We start from the raw sequence: 23,403 nt of genomic DNA, 5'->3' as shown, positions 1-23,403 counted from the left end.
GCTGCAGGGAAGGCTGTGAAGTAACTAAACGAATTAAATATGACGTCCGTTTTCAATTTCAAAATAGAAAAATTGATTTTTTTTTAGAAACATATTTTTAATTGAAAGTATTGAGAAGATTAAGGCTATTGTAAGTTGCAATGTCATAAGGCAGACTTATGATTTTTACAGTGCAGTAAATGCTTATTGTAAGATTAATGTACACTTTGTTAATTATGCGTCAAGTTGAATTTTCAGCAGTTGACAGAGACCACAACAGCGTTAAATAAGTTTCATACCGTTTTGCAATTCTTGCCTGACACACTAATGCTACACATAATGTGGCAATATGCGAAAAGTTGCAGTCGTAAAAGTATCAAAATGACATGTTGTTGGCACTTATCATGGCAGGCATGAAGTGAAGGTTAAAGCACATTAACTGGCATTGTGCAATGTGCATTGCTTTTATATAATTTAACTCAGCATCATTGTGATTGATGATACAACTGTTTGCGTATGCCTTTTCATCGCACGCTGTGACTAGACATTTTGATCGAATTGCAATTCAAAATGACGTCCAATCATATGCGTTGTGGTGACAATCCAGCAAATCAATTCTTTGTTGATTGGTTCAACGTCTGTACACGTTGAATCAATAGAAAATGACTGATTTGCTGGACGGATTCTACTCAGCAACAGTCGAGTGAAGAGAAAGTTGCACACACTTCATATGCGATCTCGATGCTCGGTTGCATTGAGACTTGAGAGTATTCTCTGTTAAAAGAGTTGTATCTGTGGTGGTCACCTTGTGGTTTTACCGCAATCTTTGGCCCACCTAACAAAAGTTACCGCTTTTTACATGTTTGGACGTCATCGGACGTAAAATTACCGCTTTTGACAGCTAGGTGCCAGCACCGCACTCATCATAAAATCTTACTGTGTGTATGTACATATTCAATGTGATGTTACATTGAACCAAAAAAAAAAGAAGCTAGCGCATTTGTGAATTTAGCAATTCATCAAATAGGTTTGAAGGAAACTTAATCTATGTAAATTTCAGGATTTTTGTAGTGTTGCCCAATCGATCATAGTATGTTGAGTTTCAGACCACGTCATGGACCATGTACGGAGAGCATTCTTTCAAAGATTTATTAAACCTGGAATACATTTGTTTAAAGTAGAGCAATTCAATTATTTTTGCGATATTCAGTTGACAGTAAAGCATTCCTTGATTGAAATTTAGATTACCGCTATCGATTAGCTTGTTCTTTACAACTAACAATCTAAACATCCAAGTAAAACTTGTAATTATTTGGACAAAGTACCTATGTTGCGAAAATAAAGGCTTCATGTGTAATGTGCAAGCAAACTTGAGGTCACCGGTGGCGGTAACGCACCTGGGGTTAAGCCTGCAATTGGCAGAGTTGCATTCATTAACGGACAATACGATTGTTTTTCAGTATTTAAAACTAGAAAACTTTACGGATTGTGTGGTGTTTTAGCTGTTCGTTCACAATTGCAAAACAATCAATCTGTTTCCAAGAATGCTCATAGCTTATTGGCTTTAACAAAGAAATCTCGATTAGAATCTACTAGCAACTGTTCATTCTCTTGGTGGTGGTAATTGAAAGATAACAACAGCCATGGGTCGAAAAAAGATTCAGATAACAAGGATCGGAGACGAACGAAATCGCCAGGTAAGAATGCGTATTTTTTAGTTCTTTACCATGTATTTACTGCAATTCATTTTCCCTTGTCGATATGCAAATATGAACACTGTGCAGCAATGAACACGGAAACTTAATAGTACCAATAATAAAGAAAAGATGACAAAATCCAAAAGGTATAAAACAAGCATTCACAAATGCAAACGTGCATGTCTTGAAGTTCGTTGTAAACACGGTTGAACTTGTAAACAGGAAATTTACCACTATCACCAAACTTTGCCATTGAAGATGTGAATTAGAATGCATGGAAATTATGTGGCAAAAATAGTTTGTTTTTGTAACAGAAGCCATTTGTTTGAAGAAAAAGGTTTCAATCTCACGCTTGCTGTTTTTAACTCATTCTTTGCGCTCAGCTTAAAGGATAACTGAAAATGTATTTCTGTTCGATGGGAAGTAAAAATCCTGTTCACAAAAGATATTCTTTTTTCAATGAGAAACCTTGATTCAGAGATTTTTTAAAAAGATGTACTTGGAAACACCGTCTTGTAGTTTTCATCTCGGTTTCCGGGCAATGAGTATCTTCAACGGCCTGGTGACCTTCTGTCAACGTTTCAAAACAACTACCAATAGAGTTTCAAAACTACCCACTTCGAGGATTGATGTTGGAGATCGTTCTATTTCAACCCAGTTTGCAAATTAGTCGATTGATTTGAGTTGAGAAGGAACTGATTTCCTGGCTGTAAAAAAAACGAACTTTGGTTATACTTGTAAACAAAGATTCAACGATTACTGTAACAAGGATGAATAAATAGAAACATTTAGCAGCCATATATTTTTTAACTGGCTTGTATTTTTTTCGACAGTGTTAGTAAAAACGATGCATGTTTTGTTGAGTGCGAGTTATTGTTGTGTTGAATCAATTGCTGCTCTTTGTCTGTTTTATATCGTTGATAACTTTCCCCATTGCTTATGTCGCAGATTTAACGCGCTTTTAATTGAGATGATAATCATTTAGATGACGAATTGTGTTAATTTCTTTTTCGTGAGTTGGCTTTAAGATATTAGACAAGTCTCGTAAAGTGTCATGTAGGTTTTCTGAATCGTGAGTGTGAGCTTGTTTTTTGATTGGCCACTCAAATTCAAATTCAACACTTCGGTCTCACGTTTGCTCGGGACAAATGCGGTGCTGTTATACCTCCGGGCTATTGGTGTGATCTTGTTTGCATGACTAATGCCTCTGATCAAGGCCTTCTAATTACTGCACATCCAACTTTTCAGTAATTTAAGCAATTTATTCCTTGTACTACGGGCTACTATTTTGGTTCCGTTAAACCGACGAAATAGTGTTTTTATTATTATCATTACTGGCTTGATCGTTCAATGAAGTTTAGATGCACAAATTAGAAATTTTAATCACTAAGTTTGAACGCATTGCCCACAATATTACAGGGCATTGCGCTGTCATCGTATTAAACTTACAATCGTCTGCTGATTCATTGCTAAATGACATTGCATTTGATACTTTTTCTTCTGGTCAGTAATTTCTGCTTTCATGCCATTGAAACCCAACTTCACCATTTTTACCTGGTACATTAGATTTATATGTGAGTTCGTTCTTAATTGTTACGCTTAAATATAGGACCATTATACTGCTTAGTTAGAAGCAATCTATTGATTTGTAACATGAAATAAATAAATCATCGGTAGATATTAAGCTTGGTGATTTCTTCGCACGTGGTCAGTTTTCCCATGACCGCACGCACAAGAGTGTGACACTATACACTCAACTATTTATAACCCAACGCAAGCTTAAAATAGTATCATTGGGATAAACGTAGCTGTAGTTACTGTTTCAAAAGCGTTTGCGTCGGCCAACCAGACAACGGTGAGATAAATTCCTCGTTTCAAGTCCCAGCTCCTTGTTCCAGTGTCTTACATAGAATCGATAACACTTGAACAGTTGAACACAGGAAGTGGTTCAACGTTGGATCGATAAAAGTCTCATTCATTTTATGTCTACGAGTCGGCTTGAGGTAACGCCTTCTGCTGTTGTTGACATTTTTTTTACTTAATAGACTAAAATTAGATTTTAATGACTCACCAACGAAAATTTGCTGTAGATCACCCTCTGTCAAACTGCAGCGCGACCAATTTAAAAATCTCCTGTGATGTATTTTAGCCACCCCTGCACAAAATATAGCATAATTAATTAATTATACAACTTAAGTTGACACAATACGGTTTGCTTGCGCTGATTTACATAAAACAAAAAGCTTATAAGTTCATTTTTGTTAGCTTCGAATAAATTCACCGCTGATCAAACCAGAAAAGCAGTCTTTGCATTAACAATGTAAAAAATGGACTGATTTTTTTGATGTAGAAGCTCAAATGACATGCATCAGGGAAGATAACGCAAAGTTATTGGAAGCACACTTGGTATGGGTGAAAATACCAATGGCGTGTTAAAACGGCATCGTTGTGCAGATACTTCGCACACACATTTTTTATTTGACTAGTTTCTAGCCTACCGTTCTGCCTCTCGATGTAATACGGAAAACATCGCCAGCATGGGGTGGCGAAAGGATAGACCCACGGTTCCAAAAGCTCATGCTATGAAAACGGCAAAAATAAAGAAACTTGATGTTTGATGACGTTGTTTCTGCATACCCATGATACGCACTTTTCTGCTTTTTTTTTTTGTTGTACTTTATAATGTGCACGTAATTTTCTTAAATTGCAAAAATTAATGTCATGATCGTTATTCAAACTAAAAATTAGAGCTTCTGAAAACAGTTATCCAGTGTTTTAGAACGTTAGTGCGACCTTATCAAACACCTGCGTTTGTCATAAAACCATCAAGTGCAACGAATTTCCCTCAAGAGGCGCGAACAGCAGCTCTGTCGCCCTTTCTTCCACGTCAGCACTCGTTTAGAGCTGACGTACTAACATAAATTATTTATCAGTGCCTTGGTCCATTGGCGACTCAAAGGCATATCCAATACTGTTTTGTTGGAAAAACAACGCTTTGTTAGTTAGATGTCGCGGGTTCAGTTTTGATCATCAGCCTGTTTTTCATCACGTATGGTGATCCTCAAAAAGCACGTTATATTTTTCTGCCTGTGATGTTATATTTTTCTGCCTGGCATTGCATTATGCTACAAAAGTGAAGGTTTATGCTTTTGCTAGTGATGCTATTTCAATTAGTCAAACTCAAAAATATTTTATTTTGTATCTTATGTAGGACTAACATGTTGCTAAACATTATCTTATTCTTTGTTTTATATTTTTTTGGTTCGTTTTTGTCACTGCCGTTTCTACAGTAAATTTGGTACTTGATAAGCCATCTAAATCAGTTGCCCATTGCCCAATGCAATGTTTGATCTTACTATGAAAGGTCCAGGTGTTATCTTGACGGCAATTTTCACAACTTTCCACACAGCATTTTATTTTTATTAAATGTTTTATTGTCAGTTTTTTGTCTTTATTTTTAAAGGTTACCTTCACAAAAAGAAAATTTGGACTGATGAAGAAAGCTTACGAACTCTCTGTGTTATGCGACTGTGAGATAGCCCTCATTATATTCAACAGCTCGAACAAGCTTTTTCAATACGCCAGCACAGACATGGACAAAGTCTTGCTCAAGTACACAGAATACAATGAACCCCATGAGAGCCGCACGAATGCTGATATCATTGAGGTGAGACAAGTTTTGCGTTAATTTTAGACGTCACCTGACGTCACAGATTGAAAGCTTTTTTACACAAACGTCTGTTTTCTTTCAAAGTCATTCTGCAAGGCTCATGTAGCTCTTCAAGGTTTCATAATGTAATTTCCACGCATGGGGATATTGAAATTGATAATTTGACCTATACAGAAATTGCACGTGTTGCCTTGTCCCCTCACCCTTTGAAACCCATGATCAAAACCTCGGACAGAAACTGATTCTAACTATTGTCAGTCATCAGTAGTCACAGTACTTTCGATTTGAAACTTGCTCTTGCCATCCAAATTTTGTAACAAAGACAGTCGAATTATAGACGCTGCTATATTTAGATAACAATAGCGTTTGCATCAATTGCTGATCGTTTTCTAATTTTAAGGTTTATTTGCAAAATAAGAATGCGAAGCTTCGGGATATATTTAAGACGGGAGAAATTGTAATCAGGTTCTTATCTATGCGTCCGAAACATCATTGTTTTGCGGACGAGAGCAGGACACATCAGTGGAGTTTTAAAGTTGAAACTCATTATCATGCAATCAGCGCGCTTCACACAATAGTGAATATGATGAACTTCTATAGCTTCATTTTTAAACATTAACTATTTGCGTCTTTGAATTAAAAATTCTATGTAAATTGCATGCATCATCAGGAAATCATTTTTTTGCTACTGCATTTCTGTGCTCACGTTTTTTTACTGTGTTTATTTGTTTCAATCTTGGCCTCTAAAGTATATTGATGATAGCACGACAGTGATTTTAAGGTTTTGTTGCTGCTTAAATCACGTTGATGCAACGCGGATCAACGTTAAGTTTGCATAACAATATACGATGAAAGGGTATTAGTGGATTAGAGCTCTCTGCCTGATATCAATGAAGGGCAGTTTTTTGGAAATGCTGAGTGGAAGCAAAAAGATATTGCACAACGAACACGTTGTGTTTTGATAAAATCAAAAAAAAAACAAGTTTGTACGGTACTGAAGATTGTAATGTCCTTCCATCAGGAATTTAATTCGGAAAGAGGGTGTTTGAAAATAATAATCAAGTGAAGTAGGGTTCCTCTGATAAAGATATCAAATTTTCTGCAAGAAGAAAATCCCGATTTCTAAATTTAAAAATACAACTTCAGAAAGTGAACACAAAATGCAGTATTACGGTCCTTATAAGGCTCCTCGCAACAAGTTGTTTCATTTCAGCTTTAAATTTATTTTAGTTCGATGCTATCACTTTTTGGAACTGGCGACTCTTTGGACTTAAACGAAAGATTTTCCTAGAATCATTTTTGTTTCAATTCCGCAAATTGCATTCTCTGTGCCACTCATGGCCTTACATTCGACAACTTACAAAGACCTAAAACCACAGGTTCGCCACTGCTCTAATTGACAAACAGCTTCTTTTAAAACTGGTACAGCAAAGCCAAAGTTACCGTTAAAACCGTGCAATCGAGTTTTTAAAATGTTTTTAATAATCTGGTTGTTGACTAGGATTATACAGATAGCTGATTGAGAATGAGCGTTGCCAATTTCACTTGTTAAAACGGCATTAGACCACGCTGGGGAAGTTGAAACAATTTTTTTTATTTTTGTGAATGATGGATTGTTCCATGTTGTGGGTGTCCAACTGTCCGTGCTGTCAATTCTAGGCTGTTTATTGCTTCAGCCAGGAATTTCTTTGGTTCAAAATACGACTCAAATTTTTTTTTTATCATGCAACCGATCGAAACGCTTCTTCCTGCGCGCTAATTTCAAATTGGACAATTTGATTACATCTTTTGATCATGATTCTTGCTTTTCCTTTTTGAAACCCCAAATCTCTTGAGAGTATTTCTGCAGACTTGCATCCTAGCCACCAAATCCGATTATTCGACATTGATTCAACGCCTGTAGATGTTGCGTCAATGTAAAACAAATGGACTGAATCGCTGACTGAAGGCGAGACAGCTGGCCTCATAGTGACGATGTCATCGGACGCCGTTAACTAGCATTATGATGCCTTTCTGCAGCAGTTTTTTCTTTCAACCGAAAGCCAGTTACTACGTTGTTGTACGTGTTTCCAGGACAGTGAGTTGGTTATTTTTAGCACCAGCTCGTAGTAAACCCCCTGAATGATATTTAGCCTCAATGAAATTTTTCTGACGTTCATAATGACGCGGCTAGCAAGTATTTACATTACGGCTTTGTGAGATCTTCTCGTGTTCACTTCACCAAATGCTATTTTTAGACACACTGACAGTATTAGAAGGTGTTTTTTGGGATTGTTTTCTCCCATTATTATTGTAACTAAACTGGATAAGTTGTATATATGTACTTTAACTAATTATCATGTGGGATAATTTTTACAATAAAGAACTATGTAAGTTTATAAATACATTAGCTTTACTGTGTGTTGTCTAACTTCTCTGACAGTAGTGCTATTTTTAAGAAAATACTTTTTCGAATATTATATATCAAAATTATTATCATCACACTATTGTAACAGAACGGAACTCCACCACCTAAGCAGTTAATATCTGTTTTATTAGTAGTTTAATCAGTTTTGCCGCCTATTTGTCGGCATGCATCAGCCATATATCTGTAAACCGCAGATTTATAAGCAGCAAAAATTGAGAATACTATGCTTAATTTGTTTCATGATTTGTTTCATGATGCAGCTTTTGCAAAGTGTAAAATGAATAAAACGACTTTCGGTCCAGGCATGTTAGCGAAATTGATCCCACTTGAATAATCCCTTCTGAACGTCAAAATAACCAATTTAAAAAGCTTAGCCACCAGCTACTTTCTATAGATAGTAACAGCAGGTTGCTTCTGATGGCTGTGGTTACTACTCTTTGACAACTGCCTGTTTGTTTTTTGTCAGTCTAAAACGATAAAATGTTTTGCAATAATGACTTGATGGCATACGCCCATATTTGTGAGCGTAATTCGTGCTTTCTACGCAATCATAACAACGCTAGAAAATGTTGTACAAGTACAGCACATTAAAAAATTCACCCACTACTATTTTGGTTATGACTTCCCTTGCTTTGAACTTACACCATTCTATTTTGTATGCTTATAGCAAACTTCAGATGTTGTTGCTGTGGTTATAGCACATAAGAGTCGAGATAACGCACTCGGTATGAGTTTTGGTCAGTAGATTGACGTCATAGGTTGGATTAAAATGACCGCTAACTAATTAATTGCCTGTTTACACTTTGTTTATCAACTTGAGAATTTGAGTTGTTTGGACAAAACTGTTTTGAAACGTTTGAAACATTTTTTTTTGTTTGTTTCAAAGTAAAATGACTCCGATTTGTTTTCGTTTCAAAATTCATATAATACAATTCCATTATGAGCTGGATTATGAAAACAAAACGTACGGCTATCTCACAACGCCTGGTCTTGCGTCATGTTCTTGAAGGATTGACTGATTATCATGGCTCAGGCGTCTTTTCTTTTCGGAAACCCCTGGCTGTGGAACTGTGTGCCTAAAGTTTGGTCAAGCACTTGGTTGGTGCCGTAAACCGAGCATTGAATGAAAGCTAGTGCGAACTGCGAATGCATTGGCGTTGATGATAAAACAAAAATCTCACACGTCGGGAAAACGTGTGTGATCAGCTAGACAAGCACGAAGCCGGTTACGTTCCAGTAAATCAGTTTATTTTGACATTGATTTAACGTCTGCAGACGTTGAATCAATTGTAAAATAGACTGATTTGCTGGCTGGGCTATGGCACTGGTTGCGTGTATGCTAACGTGCCTTAAAAAGCGTAAATGCGTTGTCTTCTTTATCATGCGAATCATTAAAAATAAACGTATGACGTGCGTAGCTATTTTTCATAGCATGATCTTTTTTTAGAATGTTTAGATATCTTTATAGGGCATTGTTTAGTTTCTGTTACTGCGAAACCGATCTAATGTGCATGTGATCAAAAGTTTAACACTGGTTCATTTCTGTTGGACATCCATGCTGGTTGCTGGCTTCAATTACTGGAATTCGTAGCTGGAATTGGATGCTTCTTCAGAAAGCGCTGAAGTTTGTTGTGACGTGGGGATGCTGAGTGTTGAGGTTTTTGTCCTTTGCATCGTTTAAAAATAGTATATACATCAAAGGATCTTGTATGGTCAGCATGCAACGCTGAAAACGACTGCATTGCTTGTGGCCAGGGATGGATCCAGCCTCTAATTTTTTGGGGGGGTGCTGCTGAAATCTATTTTCATTCAAGGAGGTCCATCAGTGTGGCACTGTCAAAATGTGTCTCTGCTGTATTTGGCATGTACTGATAAGCATTCATGTTGTTAATACAAATGTTTTTGTTTAATAATAATAAAGACCTGAAAACGGAGAAAGTGTGCATGAAAAATCAAGTCTTAAAAACAAGCTTGAATAAAAAAACACTTATGGAATAATATAACAAAATTCAAGAACGTGATGAAATTTTGAGAAATATTCTAAAGTTTAAAAACATGAGCAGTACAAAACACATGATTATTTCCATTGGTACACATTCCATAATCCACACAGCATCTATTCATTGCATGCTGATATCAAATGCTATGATTTATCAAAATATGAAGTAATACTAGTAGATCTTAATACCATTAGTTTATTGAAATAATAGCAGTTTAAAAATTTTTTGGGGGGTGCGAACTGCGCACCCCCCACACCCCCCTATGGCCAAATAAAATAATGAATTTAATCGCTCTTGACGTTTCGATACAAATTCCAAGTTCTTATATTAATTTAACGTTATTATCAATCATTGCAATAATGTATAAAAACATTTGAATTTCTCATTTATTTCCACGCTTTTCTGTGTCTGCCTCACTACTACAAAACATTCCATTTCCATCCCAAATAACTAAATGCTCCAGTTGTTTTTTTGTTCGACAACATTACTCTCTCGTAAAAGAATTCAGTTTGACTCTTTCCATATTATGAATCTTTTATGACCCTAGGTTACAGTCACCTATCTAAGAACAGACGGATAGCTTTCTATTCATGGCCTGTCCAATACTACAGAATTGAAATGACGTTTGCTGATTACTGTCACGCGTTGTCATCCACGACAAATGTCTTTGCCATTTTTACAATGACACGCATTTTGAACTTTTATTTTACAAAACAAGAACAGAAATGTGATAAATGACAGTCATCAGATAGTGACGTAATGCCTGTTTGAAGTTGTTGCTTTGATTTTCATGCTAAAAGTATGTGAATAACATTGGCTTAATTTGCAGACGAAAACAGATTTTATAGTTATTTCATACTGTTGCAGTCAACCGTTAACTTTTTCGCTTTTGTTTATTTCTCACTAACTTTGTTTCAATCAACTGTATTCTGGTCTAAAAAGGTTTAAATTCGTCACTGGTTAAGTTGTACGTGTTGTTTGACACCTTGTAGGTCAAAGGTACTCATAGTTGAGACCTCTTCTTTTTGAACGATTTCAAATCAATAACTTCTTTTTAGATTTTTATTGTTTTTTTCACGAAAATTTTCAAGTTGTTTGTTTCCCTTGCTTCATTTGACCATGTAACACGAAAGTGTTGGTTGTCTTAGTCCTGCTGGTATGTTGCGATGGCTGTGAAGGTTGAAATGCCTCAACTATGAGTTAACTAATTTTTGTGTTGTCGACGGCAGACCCTAGCTGCACATTCATTTATCAGTGGAGTATGCAGGTGAGCTGGAGTATGAACAGATTCACTTGTGTGTGTTTTAGTGTGATATTGAAGTTGGTGGTGCGGTCAACTATACACAATTACACACGACTGCAAGCAATGCAGTGATCTTTCACTTTAAATTCTCTCAACCTCCTACATTTTCTTCTGCGGGCTGCCAAGACAGGCTTATTGGTTTCTTGACTACCATTGTCTTTATTACCTGTGCAGTACGTCTTTCTGCCAAGTATCATGTACTTTATCCCATCCAGCAAAAGTCGCTTTTGCGTCGTTTCAACGTCTAATGATGACGTTTATGAGCTGTCTAGTTTACACGTCCCGCAGATTGTGGCATGACGCGTTTGCGTGACACGTTCTTTTTTTTCGAGAAATCTCATCATGCGCATTGACGTTTAACAGGAAAAAGCGGGAAAGTATGTTTGACAAGTTTTCTGTGCCGCCTTTTTTCTCCTACGTGGTATGTTCATACACAGCAATCTGTTGCACCAAGAACAATATATGAAAAAGAATCTCCACAGCTATAGTTCATGTATTGTTCGTTGATGTTATGTCTGAAGATGTTGAATCAATGTGTAAAAGGCATTATCGCTAGTTGGATTGTCGTCCAAACCTAAAGTAGTTTATTGACTTTGTATCATTGTTGATTCAAATTCAATTATTATTAATTATCATTAACACCGAACTAAGGAATTGTTGAAGTTGAATACAGTACCTGATGAGCTAGGTTGCTGGAAAAAACTTTCAACTACCGTACTGTAGATTTTACCTTTAGTTGCCTAAGCCCATCTTTTGAGAACATTTTCTTTTGTTGATCCAATTCACACATAAGGTTGCAGTGAAGGAATCTGTCTAACGGTTGTGATCAAAGTGATACGAAATTTTTGGTCTACTGTATGTGGATGAGGTACCGTTGACATTACAAAACACCATTTGAAGGCATTATGACTTTCAACTTTTATCACAACCGCAAATTCAAGATTTTTTCGACAGCAGTTTACAACAACTGCAGTAACTTGCCTTTGGCTTATTACTGGTCAATTAGCCCCATCTTCCCATGCTAAAGCTAGCTATTTCTAGTTGAAACCAGTCGCGCGTTAAGCTGTAATTACCAGTCTGTCTATTCATTCTCTTTCATGGTCGTTCGCTTTCTTGTACCGCGATTTCATCAGAGAGACGTCATCACAGCAAAATGGCACTGTGACTTTATTTTTGTAATCGTAATTACGTATATTTAGCGATTTTTTATTGCATTGCAAAATTTTCTCTCATTGTCATTTCAGTACAAATTTATTGTGAAGTGAGCTGTTGGTTGGGAAATGAAGGCGTTATCTCTTTTATTTGTTGATGATAACGATTCGTGGCTAAGATGCAGTGTGTGCTTTTGCACACAAATGATGGCAGCTACTTCAGTGGCAAAGATGGTGTGAATCGTTTCTTCAGAATAAATTGGTAGTCACTCTTTATTATTTTTTTTAAATTTTTAATTGATTTTTTAATTATGTCTTACAAAAACCTAATCCAGTCTTGTAAACGGCGAAGAACGTAATAGTGAGACTAATGCTTTAGGCCCTTAACATAAAAAAATAAGATTTGAAGCTCGAAATAAATTCGAAAGTGACATCTCTATGAATCGAATTTCGCAAAGACAAGCTGGTCAATATGGTGTACTGTAGAGAATTCCCAGATCTCGTTCGAACTTGTATCAAAGTAAAAATCAAAATCGACATCTAATGGACTTATCTATCAAATTTGTTCTTTTTTAACATTGATGCAACGTCTATCGTTAGATCTGACGTTCGTTGACGTCAAATCAATGTAAAAGACATCTGATTGGCTGACTGATCTGGCATGCATGACTTGCCCACAAGCTGCCTCTGATCTCCCAAGGAAAAAAATCACCTCTAACGTCGAAATTCCCTCTGACAACAACCTGTCGTTACAGATGCTAAACAAGAAAGACAACAAGAACTGTGACAGCCCTGATATCGAACACCAGGCTCAGGTACCTACTCCGGGAACTATGGAACGATACAAAAACATTGACTTAGAATTTAATGCCATGATGACTGGGTTTAGGCAACCAGCACAGGTTGGTTCAAACAAGTCATCGAAGTCATTGGTAAAATCATCGTCATTTTTTTACAAGTGTTTTTAACCTATTGATATAAGATCGCATTACCTTTAACATAACATTCATGTTATGATGTTGTGTGACAGACGCCTAATCTACAACCACTATAACCACTCTTGATGAGTTTATCTTTTCGCTTGAACAAAATTACGGTCCTTTTGTGATTGTCACACCAATTACAGCGTCATCAGCGGTATACAATTGAAATTTTTCTCGTATGAAAGTTGCATCAGTAAAAATCAATACTTAACGCAACCAACCTCAATCCACCTTTTGGAGTTAAGAAAATAGCATAACAAAGTCTCATTTATCACGTGTTGTTCAACAAAGTACTAAACGAGTCTGTTTTTGTAACCCCTGTTGTATATTTTCTCAGCGAACAGACTTCCCTCCTATGTCTGTGACCGTACCTGTCACAGGGATGCCAGAGATGTATCAACATCCTTCTTATCTTCCACACAATCTCCAACCCGACCATGTTAGCGATCCTCATCTCCTTTATCCTCCTACAAGAAGAAGTCCTCATCCCATAAGTCCTCTCGCCAGTGGAAGGCACAGCCCATCCCGTTCTCCATCCGGTAGGTTTTATTCATAATTTTGATGCAGAAAAATGATTGCTTTGCTTTTAACTAACAAAAGTTGTTTTAATTTCGATCAGTTTCAATTGCAACAGCGTTTTATTCTTTCTAGTGTAATAACGTCTGAGCAATTGACTTGTCCACACAAAATTCATAGATGAAACCGTGGCGTATTTGTTTGAAGCAGGAGCAGTGTCTACAAAGGGGTCTGCATTTTAGCATTTGGCAGCACTGGCTTTAGAACGCTTGCTTTAAAACACTCCTCTCATGATGCAAACATAGAAACTTTATTTTTTCTTAAATTTGCATTTGCTTCCCGCTTGTTCTGCATTGGGCCGGATATGACAAGTGAAGCCGTTTTTTGAATGCTCTTCTTTGCTTTCTAGTTATTTTAAACACAGAAACCAGCTTGTTTTCAGCGAAGATCATTGTGTGCCAAAAGAAAACGCAAACGCACTTTCCTTAAACTTTCCGCTTTTTCTTTTACTTGCCACAGTTTTTTTTTCTTTGCGTCTTGTGAATGCATTGTGTGCTAGACGTGTTCACTAGAGAACGATTTATTTTATAAACCTTTGTCATCGCTTTCATTTGAGATATAAATTGGAATGTAGGCTGGACAACTTGACTAGTGAAGCAATGGCCTTTGACCATACCTAATTGCTTGCTTGTGTTATTGCTTGCCTAGTTCAGCTGCAATCTAAGCTTTTTAGTTATTTTTGCAAACGTAGATTTAACTCAACCCACACCCGCTCATCTGGCAAGTTTCTCGGGTTTACGTCCGAAGTTTGACGTAAAAATGAAAAACGTGCTCAGGAGCGCCCGGTAGTGACGCATGACTAACACATTAAACGACGCAGGGCAAATGTACAGTCCTGAGGTTGGCATGGCAACTGACACAGCGTCTTCACCAGGAGGTGAGGTGGCGTGCTTGCATTAAAGGTGCCAAAGCTTATTACTTTTACATTGATTCAACGTTTTCTTGTCTTGAATCGATGTAAATATGGCAAAGCTGGTATCCAATGTTAGTTAATGCAGTAATTCTCACTTTAAAAGGCAATGTCCAGACAGCAAACCAGTCATTTCTACAATAATTCAATGTTAAAAATGACTGATTTTCTGTTTGCTTGGTTGATACTCTTTAGTATCCATGTGGGCAAAAATTAAGAATTTTTTAAAAATCTTAGTTTGATTCTATGCTATTGTACTGAAAACCCGGATGGGTTTGACGGTGAGAGACTGTATTTTAGTCGTTGACAGTTAATAAAAACAAATACATAATAGCCGATTAATGTACTTGTTTTTATGTTAAATCAACACAATGATATTCACTGAGGATTTATCATTGCAGAAGTAAACTTTCTACCAAAGCTATGTATAAAATACATACTTCCGAAACTTAAGATTTACGTTATTTTATTGTTAAAGTTTAGTTACGTTGATTTATACTCTCTTACAAACAATCATTTTTGGGCGTTTGCCGTTTAACTTATGTTGTTGTTAGCTTGTTGGAATGTTGGTCTAGTTCAAGCCAACCATACAAGCTCAATTTTTAAATCCCACCTAGACAGCAAAATCCGTCATTTTTACATTGATTCAACGTCTCCAGACGTTGCAGAAAAATGTGTCTCCAGACGTTGAATCGATGTAAAAATGACGGATTTTGTTGTTTGGGCACTGTTGAAAAACACATATTTTCTGCAAAAGACATGTGCTGTATGTTGAGTACGAATTGCTGTTTTTTGCAGAAGAAACTCTAACACAAATTATTATTTTTACACTAATCAGTTAAACGAAGACCGGAATTACGAATTATCTGAGCAATGTGTTTTGAATTGTCCTGCGTTAAAAGCAATTAAACTTTAAAATGTAACGTTTTGAAAACGTAACAAAATGTTTTTTGTGTGTCTGTGTAGTTCACTTCTCGCATTCACAGCTTTGAAGCTAGTTGTTTTTTCAAATTGTTTGAACTTTAAACTTGCTGACTGAGGATTCGTGTCGCCGCTAATTAATCTACCACGCATCTTCCTAGTAAGCTCATTATGCTGACTTGTCTAAGAGCTTTCTGATCGTATGCAAAATATGTTCTGTATCATTAATGAAATTTTCTGAAGCCTGATTCTCAACAAAGTTTGCTTCACTGATAGTGTCTCGCCAATTCAAGTAGATTGTTTTTTTTTTGCAAATCTGTTGTGACTTTCATTGCATTAGTTTTATGTATCTTTCCGTCGTACACATGCTTAGCTTGTCAATGCATGAAAAACAATCTTAAATTTTTGCGATTTTGTTTATAGGCAATGGGTATTCTGGAGGTGCACAAAGAGTGACCTCCCCCTCCGTGCACATGCAAGATAGAACGTCTCCTATGCCACAGAAACAGACAATTCAGCACAACCCACCATCTCCGAGTCGAAGTGGAGCCGGGGGGAGGCCTGGCCTCCACGTGGTCATACCCCCTTCACATCCCAGCTTATCCAGTTTGGTAGGCATATTGCTCATATGTAGAATGATAGTTTTCCGTTGTTTGGCTCTAGCGATTGGGTAAATCAACCGATTATTTAGCTTAATTGGAGGACTAACCTTTCCCTTATGCACCCACTATAATCCATTGATAAAATCACCGATTACTGATTCATAGATGAGCTTGGTGCAAACTTATTAAATAATCAGGCGATTAGCTTAATCAGCCGCTTAAACGATCCGGTGTTGGTGTATCCAACCTTTAGGTTTGAAATGATCTTAAAAACAATTTTCCATGTCTTGAAATATTGGTTTGGTGCTTCCACGACATCTCTCTGCAATTGTAAAAAAGTGATTTCAAGACAGTTGATAAGGCAGTCACCGACCACAATCGCGAGTTGTGTACATGACATTTGTTGGTCAACGGAACTGCTACGTGTTTGACAGACGTTCGCATGGCTTTGTGGGAAAACCAGCAAAAGGAATGTCTCAAGCGATCGATATTTTTATAGGTGTTCTTGGTTACTCACTTCTCTCTTATCAACCACTGCCCTTGTTTTTATGAATCCCTGTGCCGTGCACCAGTCTAACGACGTGATGGTGGATCTCTTATCTAGTTATCTCTGTAGTTTCAGTTTCGCTGTTACTTCAAAGAATCATGATGCACGCAATGTAGATGGCCATACTCGGTGTACCACTTAACAGAATCCTTCCACCTGAAATAAACAATTACAACGCAATCAAAACAATTAATACCACCGATCGAAATGAAAAAAATTAATTGGAAGATATCTTGCCACGTGACTTTGCAATCGGTTTTTAAAAGTCGAATCGAATTTTGTGGTCGTGGTGGTACAGATGAAATTAGATTACTACTTAAGCAACAGACGTTTTGAATTTTCCCTCAATTTTCCACCTTTTTGTTTATTGGTGTGCTGTTATATCACACCTGGTCCTTTTGGTTCCAGGCATATTTAATAACGAAAAATATAACAAGATTAACTTGGTGTGCTGTTGCAGCAGCAGCAGCAACAAGAAGGGGGAAGTGACTCCCAGCTTTCAACTCCAATCGTGAGCCTAGCCACTCCCAGCATAATGTACCAACAAGTTCAGCAATTTAATCCAGGTACGTGTAAGTATCGACCCTGTGAAAGTTGACAAGGATTTAACTAACAAACCAGCTTTTTTACATTGATTCAGCGTCGTTCAACGCTGATTCAATGTGAAAAACGGCTGATTTTGTTGAGGGATGCTCCTGCAGTGACGTAAAGCGCTGATGACCAGATCGGTATGTTCGATTCTACATTAACTGCATTTCATGTCAACGTAAATATGCGCAATCGACTTGTGATATTTGCTGCACTTTGCAGCTTGTAATAGATTTCTCCTGCGCAGCAATATCCAGCTCTTTACGACCTGAAACATGCTTCTGTGATTCTGCTTAGCAAGAAGCTTAATGCGTTTTTGCATTGAATTTTCTTATAACTAAGAAGCAGGAAAAAACAAAAGTGATGGTGAGTGGAGCAGAAGGAACAGTTGTTGAGAGCATAGTAGATCCCTGTGGAATATGCGGCAAGAGAGTGATGAGAAATTCAATGCAATGCAAGGAATGTGGAAAGTGGGTACATGCAAGATGTGCTAATGTCAAGAGAGCCGCAACAAGATTGGCGAAGCGTTTTGTTTGTGGGAAATGCAGTAAAGGAAGGAATGAAGTGGAAGGCCATGATGATGAGTTCTGCCATGGCATAGAAACAGTGACAGACTTCTGTTATCTGGGTGATCGGATAAATGGAAGTGGTGGATGTGAAGCAGCGGTGACAACAAGGGCAAGATTGGGCTGGGCAAAGTTCAGGGAATGTGGGGAAATGTTGTATGGCAGAAAATTCTCACTAAGGATGAAAGGGAAAGTATATCGGAGCTGTGTGCGGCCTGCAATGCTATATGGTAGCGAGACATGGATATTGAGAGAGAGTGAACTGGCAATCCTGAGAAGAACGGAAAGGTCAATGGTGAGAGCAATGTGTGGGGTGAAAACGAGAAGGGAAAAAAGGACTGAAGAATTGTTGGATATGCTAGAGATGAGAGAGACCATAGACCAACTGGCAAGGGCAAATGGAGTAAGATGGTATGGACATGTGATAAGGAGGGAGGAAGGAAGTTTTCTTAGAAAGGCACTAGATCTAAAGGTGGATGGGAAGAGGAAACGCGGTCGTCCAAGAAGAACGTGGAAACAACAAGTGAAGGATGAATTTAAAAAAGTCGGACTGAAGGAGGAAGATGCAAGGGACAGGGTGAAATGGAGAAAAGGGATTAAAACAATTGCTGCGCGGAAACAATCGGCCACCCCCACTAGTGGGGAACAAACCGACGATGGATTATGATGATGATGAAGCACGTCACAAATGGATGACTAAATTTCGTACTATTTCTTGCGTGGACTTTTGTATTGCCGGCTGCATTGCCGAGTAGTGAGAGCCCTGGAACGACGTTCAAAAGGGCGCCGGTTCGACACCACTGAAGAGCATGCAGCTGTGTCTTTTGCAAGACACTTGAAGGCATGCCTGAAGGTAGTCACGAAGATTGGCCTTCTTACCTTCCTGTCCACTTCTTCCATCATCGGGCGTAAGCCTGGATACGACAAACAAAAAAAACTTTTGTCTTGGATCGGATTCGCAAGGCATTATGTGGACTCGGTGAAAAGCACCTATTTCCATCACCGGCTACGCTCTTTCTTTGGTTGTTTAAATTAAGTCGCATTTGCAGGGGAATACTCATCATCTAGCGCCGAACTATCGGGTTACAACTCACCGGCTTTGCTGCCTCAGTGGAGTCATCAGTTGCCAATTGCACAATCGCTGGGATCACATCACGTCACGCAATCGAGGTAAGAGCCAAAGGTTTTCTTGCGCTGTTTGCAAACTATAATTACAGGTAGATGATAAAGCACTGCTTGTTTCCTTATTTGCAGTGTAGGCGCTATGTGAGCTAGTTTACCTGCTTAGCCAGGATTGGTTTTTGTCATGGTTGCCTGCCTCCATTCTGAGAACTGCTTTCTATTCGGCGGCTCCTAGTGGATGAAATAAGTTGCCGGCAACACAGCAATCGGAAACTTCACTTTTTCAAACCTGGTGACCGGGCCTGCGTTAGTGGTTCAAAGCCTCGACAAGTATGTGAAACTGCCAGGACTAAGCTCTCAAAGAAGCTTTCTCGGTCCGACGATAAAGAATCAATCAGTTCAACAAGTGCATTAGTGCGATGTTACATTACAAACATCAACCAACACCAATTGACATTTTTTTCCCACACAAGATACAGCTGAATGTTGATTAAGTGTTGCCATTGCAGACTTCATAATTCATCAGTCAATCAAAACAGCGCCCACCACGGCGCGGTTCCAATGATCATAAAGAGAGAACCGGCATCTCCGGAGAAGATGTCAGACCAAGCCACGAGTCAAAGGCCTCCCCCTAACAGGTAAGTCCTACAGTCCTACACCCCTTTATTTTTCTGTAACCACGTGTCTGACTTACTTTTGCATCAGACTTTATGAAACTGCGTGCTCACAAATGGTATTTTTTTCTTTATGACGTCCTGTAGAAGTAGAAAAGAGCAGCCATTGTTTTGAATAAACGTTAAACCTATGCCTTTGCGTTGATTAAACGACAGATGAAGCTTATAGTTAAAGAATGTCACCCCACAAGCCCAGGGTGGCGGTAGAAGTTGTGTAGTCGGTTTTTATGGTCTTGTTCGTTAGCGAAAAAGCACCAAGTATGGTCAAAATGAAACTTTTCCAGTAAATGGGAAAAGACTATTTTGCATGGGCCCAGGCTTGTTTGTGAAAAAGTACTAAGCAAAAACAAGGCGGTTATTTTCGTATTTCCTTGTCTTCCGTTTTGCTTTTGTGCTGCTAAAATTACACAGTTAATTTTAATACCTTTGTCGTCACAAGGAAGTCCTTTCTTATGCAGACCTCAAAATGTAGAAAAAGTGTTTATGACCGTCAAGACTAAACGTGAAATAAGCGATACATGTAACTACTCAGACAGCAAAGCAACAGTATTTTATATTGATTGAACGTCTGCAGAGCGCAGACGTTGAATCAATGTAAAAAATTGTTGCTTTTCTGTCTGGAAAACGTGTCCAATTTCCAAGAATTCGCTTATTAATACCCAGTGAGCCAAAGCGATCCCTGCTCGTACAACGTGGAAATGCGAAATTCCAGCTTGTGAAAACCTTTGTGTTCTTACTTATTATAGTGCATTTATGTAGCATAATGTTGATCGTTGTGGTATGGCGTCGCACGTGTAAAGATCACAGTTCAAACCGTGCTCATGATCTTTCCTCTTCATCCAGGTCCCCGATGGAAGTGATGTATGACATGGAAGACAGGAGCTTAAACGGCGAAAGAGTCGCGACCAAGAGGCCCAGGTTAGACCCTGGTCCGAGCACTTCGTCGACTGGCTGGACTACCTGACCAACGTTCCCGCTCGGGCTTGTCCCGACGCGTTTACAGAACTGTGACGCCGCCGACACTCGCGTCAAACGGTGGTGACCTCATCGCTGGTGACGTCACCACCTTGTTTAATCGTCATTGGTCAATGGTGATCGGCGATTTGTGCCAGTTTAATTTTCGATGAACAACTGCCCAATTCGTATGCAGCATATTGGAGAAGTATCTGAGAAACAATGCTAGCGGAGATTCCTTCTGTCCAACTATCAAAAGCAACATCGTTCTTTTTTGCACCGATTCAACATTTAAACACATTAAATCATTGCAAAAAGGACCAAGTTCGCTTGATGGGTAGCTTTTTTTGAAATTTCTGCCACTTTTGTGCTGTTTGCATTTTTAATTAATTTGCCTGATCGGACATGGTATGGTTTTGCGAACGAGATGACAAAAGCATGTCATGTCACTTTTGCCAACCACAGTCTTATGTGTTGATGTCCAGTATGCTTTCAAACAATCGTGCTTTCACTTAGTTTGCAGACAAAACTCATCGCTGCCACCGTTCCGAATCAAGTCCATGCATGAGAATCCTTTTACAGAGTTTCAAACACAGAAACATCAACAAAACATACATTATTTTTCAATGGAATATATTTTTTAATTATTGCTATCTGTCGACAGGTCAGTCCTTTTTCACCGGGATTCAACGTCTGTAGATGTCGAATCAGTGTCAAAAAGGACAGATTTTCTGACTTGGGTCAGAGCAGATTTAACGAAGATCTCTTTTTAGTTCCTCTTGAAGTTCACAAGCGCTTCGTTGGCGATTTTCAGTGGCAAAGTGGCAAGGTCGTTTTAAACGAGTTCAGTTTATGCTGATAATGTTGTTGCTGTTATAGGCAACTGTGAACGAAATTTTGTATATAGAAATGCTGCTATTATTACAGTTGTTTTCAGTGAGTGTATGTTGTGTGCATGTATATACATATATCTATAAGTAACTGTAAAACGTCGCTTATGTCCCCATAGTGTAAGGGAGTTTCGTTTTTTTTTTTTAATTCTTAAAACTTTTTAATTGTGATGTCTTTTTCCTATCGAAGATGATGAAATTTCAACCGTAATAGAAATTTCAATTTTTTTTATTACATTTTTACGTCTTCTCAACATAATATCACGTATAAGCTTTAAAAGCTTTTTAAATGAAATAGTTCTTTTCAAATTGATTATATTATTCAACATATCAGAGTTCTTTTTTTAAAAAATTGTCATTGATTCAGTCTGCAGACGTTGAATCGATGTAAAAGTGACAGATTTTACTGTCTGAGCAGTCAATTTATCTCATACTTGAAGTAATGTGTTTTAATCATTAATTCGCCACAAATAAACCACAAACTGATGTTGCGTAAAACAAGGTGATCCCAATGTTTCAAAATTAGATCATTCAAGTAAAATTTTAAAATAGAAAAACCGTTTTGCATCGTTTCAACTCATGTGACGTCCAATCAATGTAAAAACAACGTTTTTAGCCTTTTCCACGCATTGTCGGTTCAATTACAACAATCTAGACAGTAAAATCCGTCATTTCTACATGCATTCAACGTCTGCAGACGTTGAATGAATGTAAAAATGACGGATTTTACTGTCTGGGAAAGCAGTTATGTTAAGAAGCAAATTTAACTCTGAACCATTTCTTAGCCACTTTTCTATAATTGGCTTCTTTTTCCGTTAGATTTCATCTTTTAATTATTCGCTTTGATGGTCAACTCCCAGACAGCAAATCAGTCGTGTTTTACAGTGATATCATGTAAAAAAACGACTGAATTGCTGTCTGAGCTACATGTCATTGCACCATCGCTGTGGGCCAGGGAAAGCTAAAACTAGTCTCGGCTATTCTTAATATTCTCCATGTTTCAAAACTTCCTTTTCTGCATTAGAATCACGTGAAAACAGGCGATTTTGAAGCAAGTTTCAAGTATGTGATAGCCTCTTTTGTCGTGGCTTGTGTAACCAATTATTGCGCGCGTATTTTTGTATGTTTTTTTTTTTTAAATGCGAGTTGCAAATTAATAAACAACCATTTCAGTCAGCATCGCAACGATTTTCTCCAGCTTTTGAAGTAAAAATAAGAGTTGTTGGAAAAATGTAAACATTTGCATTCATGTATCTTTTAACTTCTACATCTTGAAACTTAGCTAGGTACAGTACAGCCCATAGCCGTAGGAGATTGAAACATTTTGGGGGGGTGTAAACAACATTTGCCCAAATTTGGTCTTTGCAAATATACTTTCAAAAACGCAACATTACTCACAATCTGTGAGATGGCGTATAATCTAATACAGGGGTCAGAAACATTTTTAGGTAAGAGTTTAATGGAAAAGAGCCAAGAAAGCTACATTTTTAGAAATGTATTTCGTAAGAACCGTATAATGCCTCAACACTTAGTACTACTAACATGCAGTGGCCGGTGATAAGTTATAAAAGCGTGGCCATGTGTTTAGGCTACTAAAGATGAGAAAACAGCGGGGGGGGGTTGGGGACCTCCTGCAGAAAATTAAAAAAAACCGCATTTAATTTGATGCATTCTGAGCGTATTGTTTTGTTTAAATTGTATCAAAAAGTTAAGATAAAACTTTCTGTCAACGAAAAGCCGTATATGGCTCCCGAGCCATGGGTTTCCGACCCCTGGTCTGATCACTCTACAATCATCCACTTGGCAGTGTACCAAAACCCAAACAACAAAGCATTCAACTTGGGTAAACAGGGCTGGCTTAAC

General features: G+C 37.9%; 1 protein-coding gene across 5 annotated transcripts; it reads left to right on the top strand.

Annotated features, from left to right (window-relative positions):
- The first annotated feature begins 1,443 nt into the window (after positions 1–1,443).
- On the top strand, positions 1,444–22,648 carry LOC145781187 (myocyte-specific enhancer factor 2A-like). Of its 5 annotated transcripts, none has more exons than XM_082592966.1 (10): positions 1,444–1,676; positions 5,140–5,343; positions 12,963–13,022; positions 13,528–13,729; positions 14,587–14,643; positions 16,021–16,208; positions 17,207–17,312; positions 18,950–19,070; positions 19,532–19,660; positions 20,540–22,648. In XM_082592966.1, exons 1-10 carry the CDS (start codon positions 1,623–1,625, stop codon positions 20,658–20,660), a joined length of 1,242 nt encoding a protein of 413 aa, XP_082449092.1. In that variant the 5' UTR covers positions 1,444–1,622; the 3' UTR covers positions 20,661–22,648. The 5 variants fall into 5 exon arrangements, with proteins under 5 accessions (XP_082449092.1, XP_082449090.1, XP_082449089.1 ...); XM_082592964.1 differs by having other exon boundaries at positions 12,963–13,109; positions 17,213–17,312; XM_082592963.1 differs by having other exon boundaries at positions 12,963–13,109; positions 17,210–17,312.
- The last annotated feature ends 755 nt before the right edge of the window (positions 22,649–23,403 follow it).

Source organism: Aplidium turbinatum, chromosome 12, assembly GCF_918807975.1.
Source record: "Aplidium turbinatum chromosome 12, kaAplTurb1.1, whole genome shotgun sequence".
NCBI lineage: Eukaryota > Metazoa > Chordata > Ascidiacea > Aplousobranchia > Polyclinidae > Aplidium > Aplidium turbinatum.
Note: the sequence above shows the minus strand (reverse complement) of the source record. Positions and strands in the feature narration are given on the sequence as shown.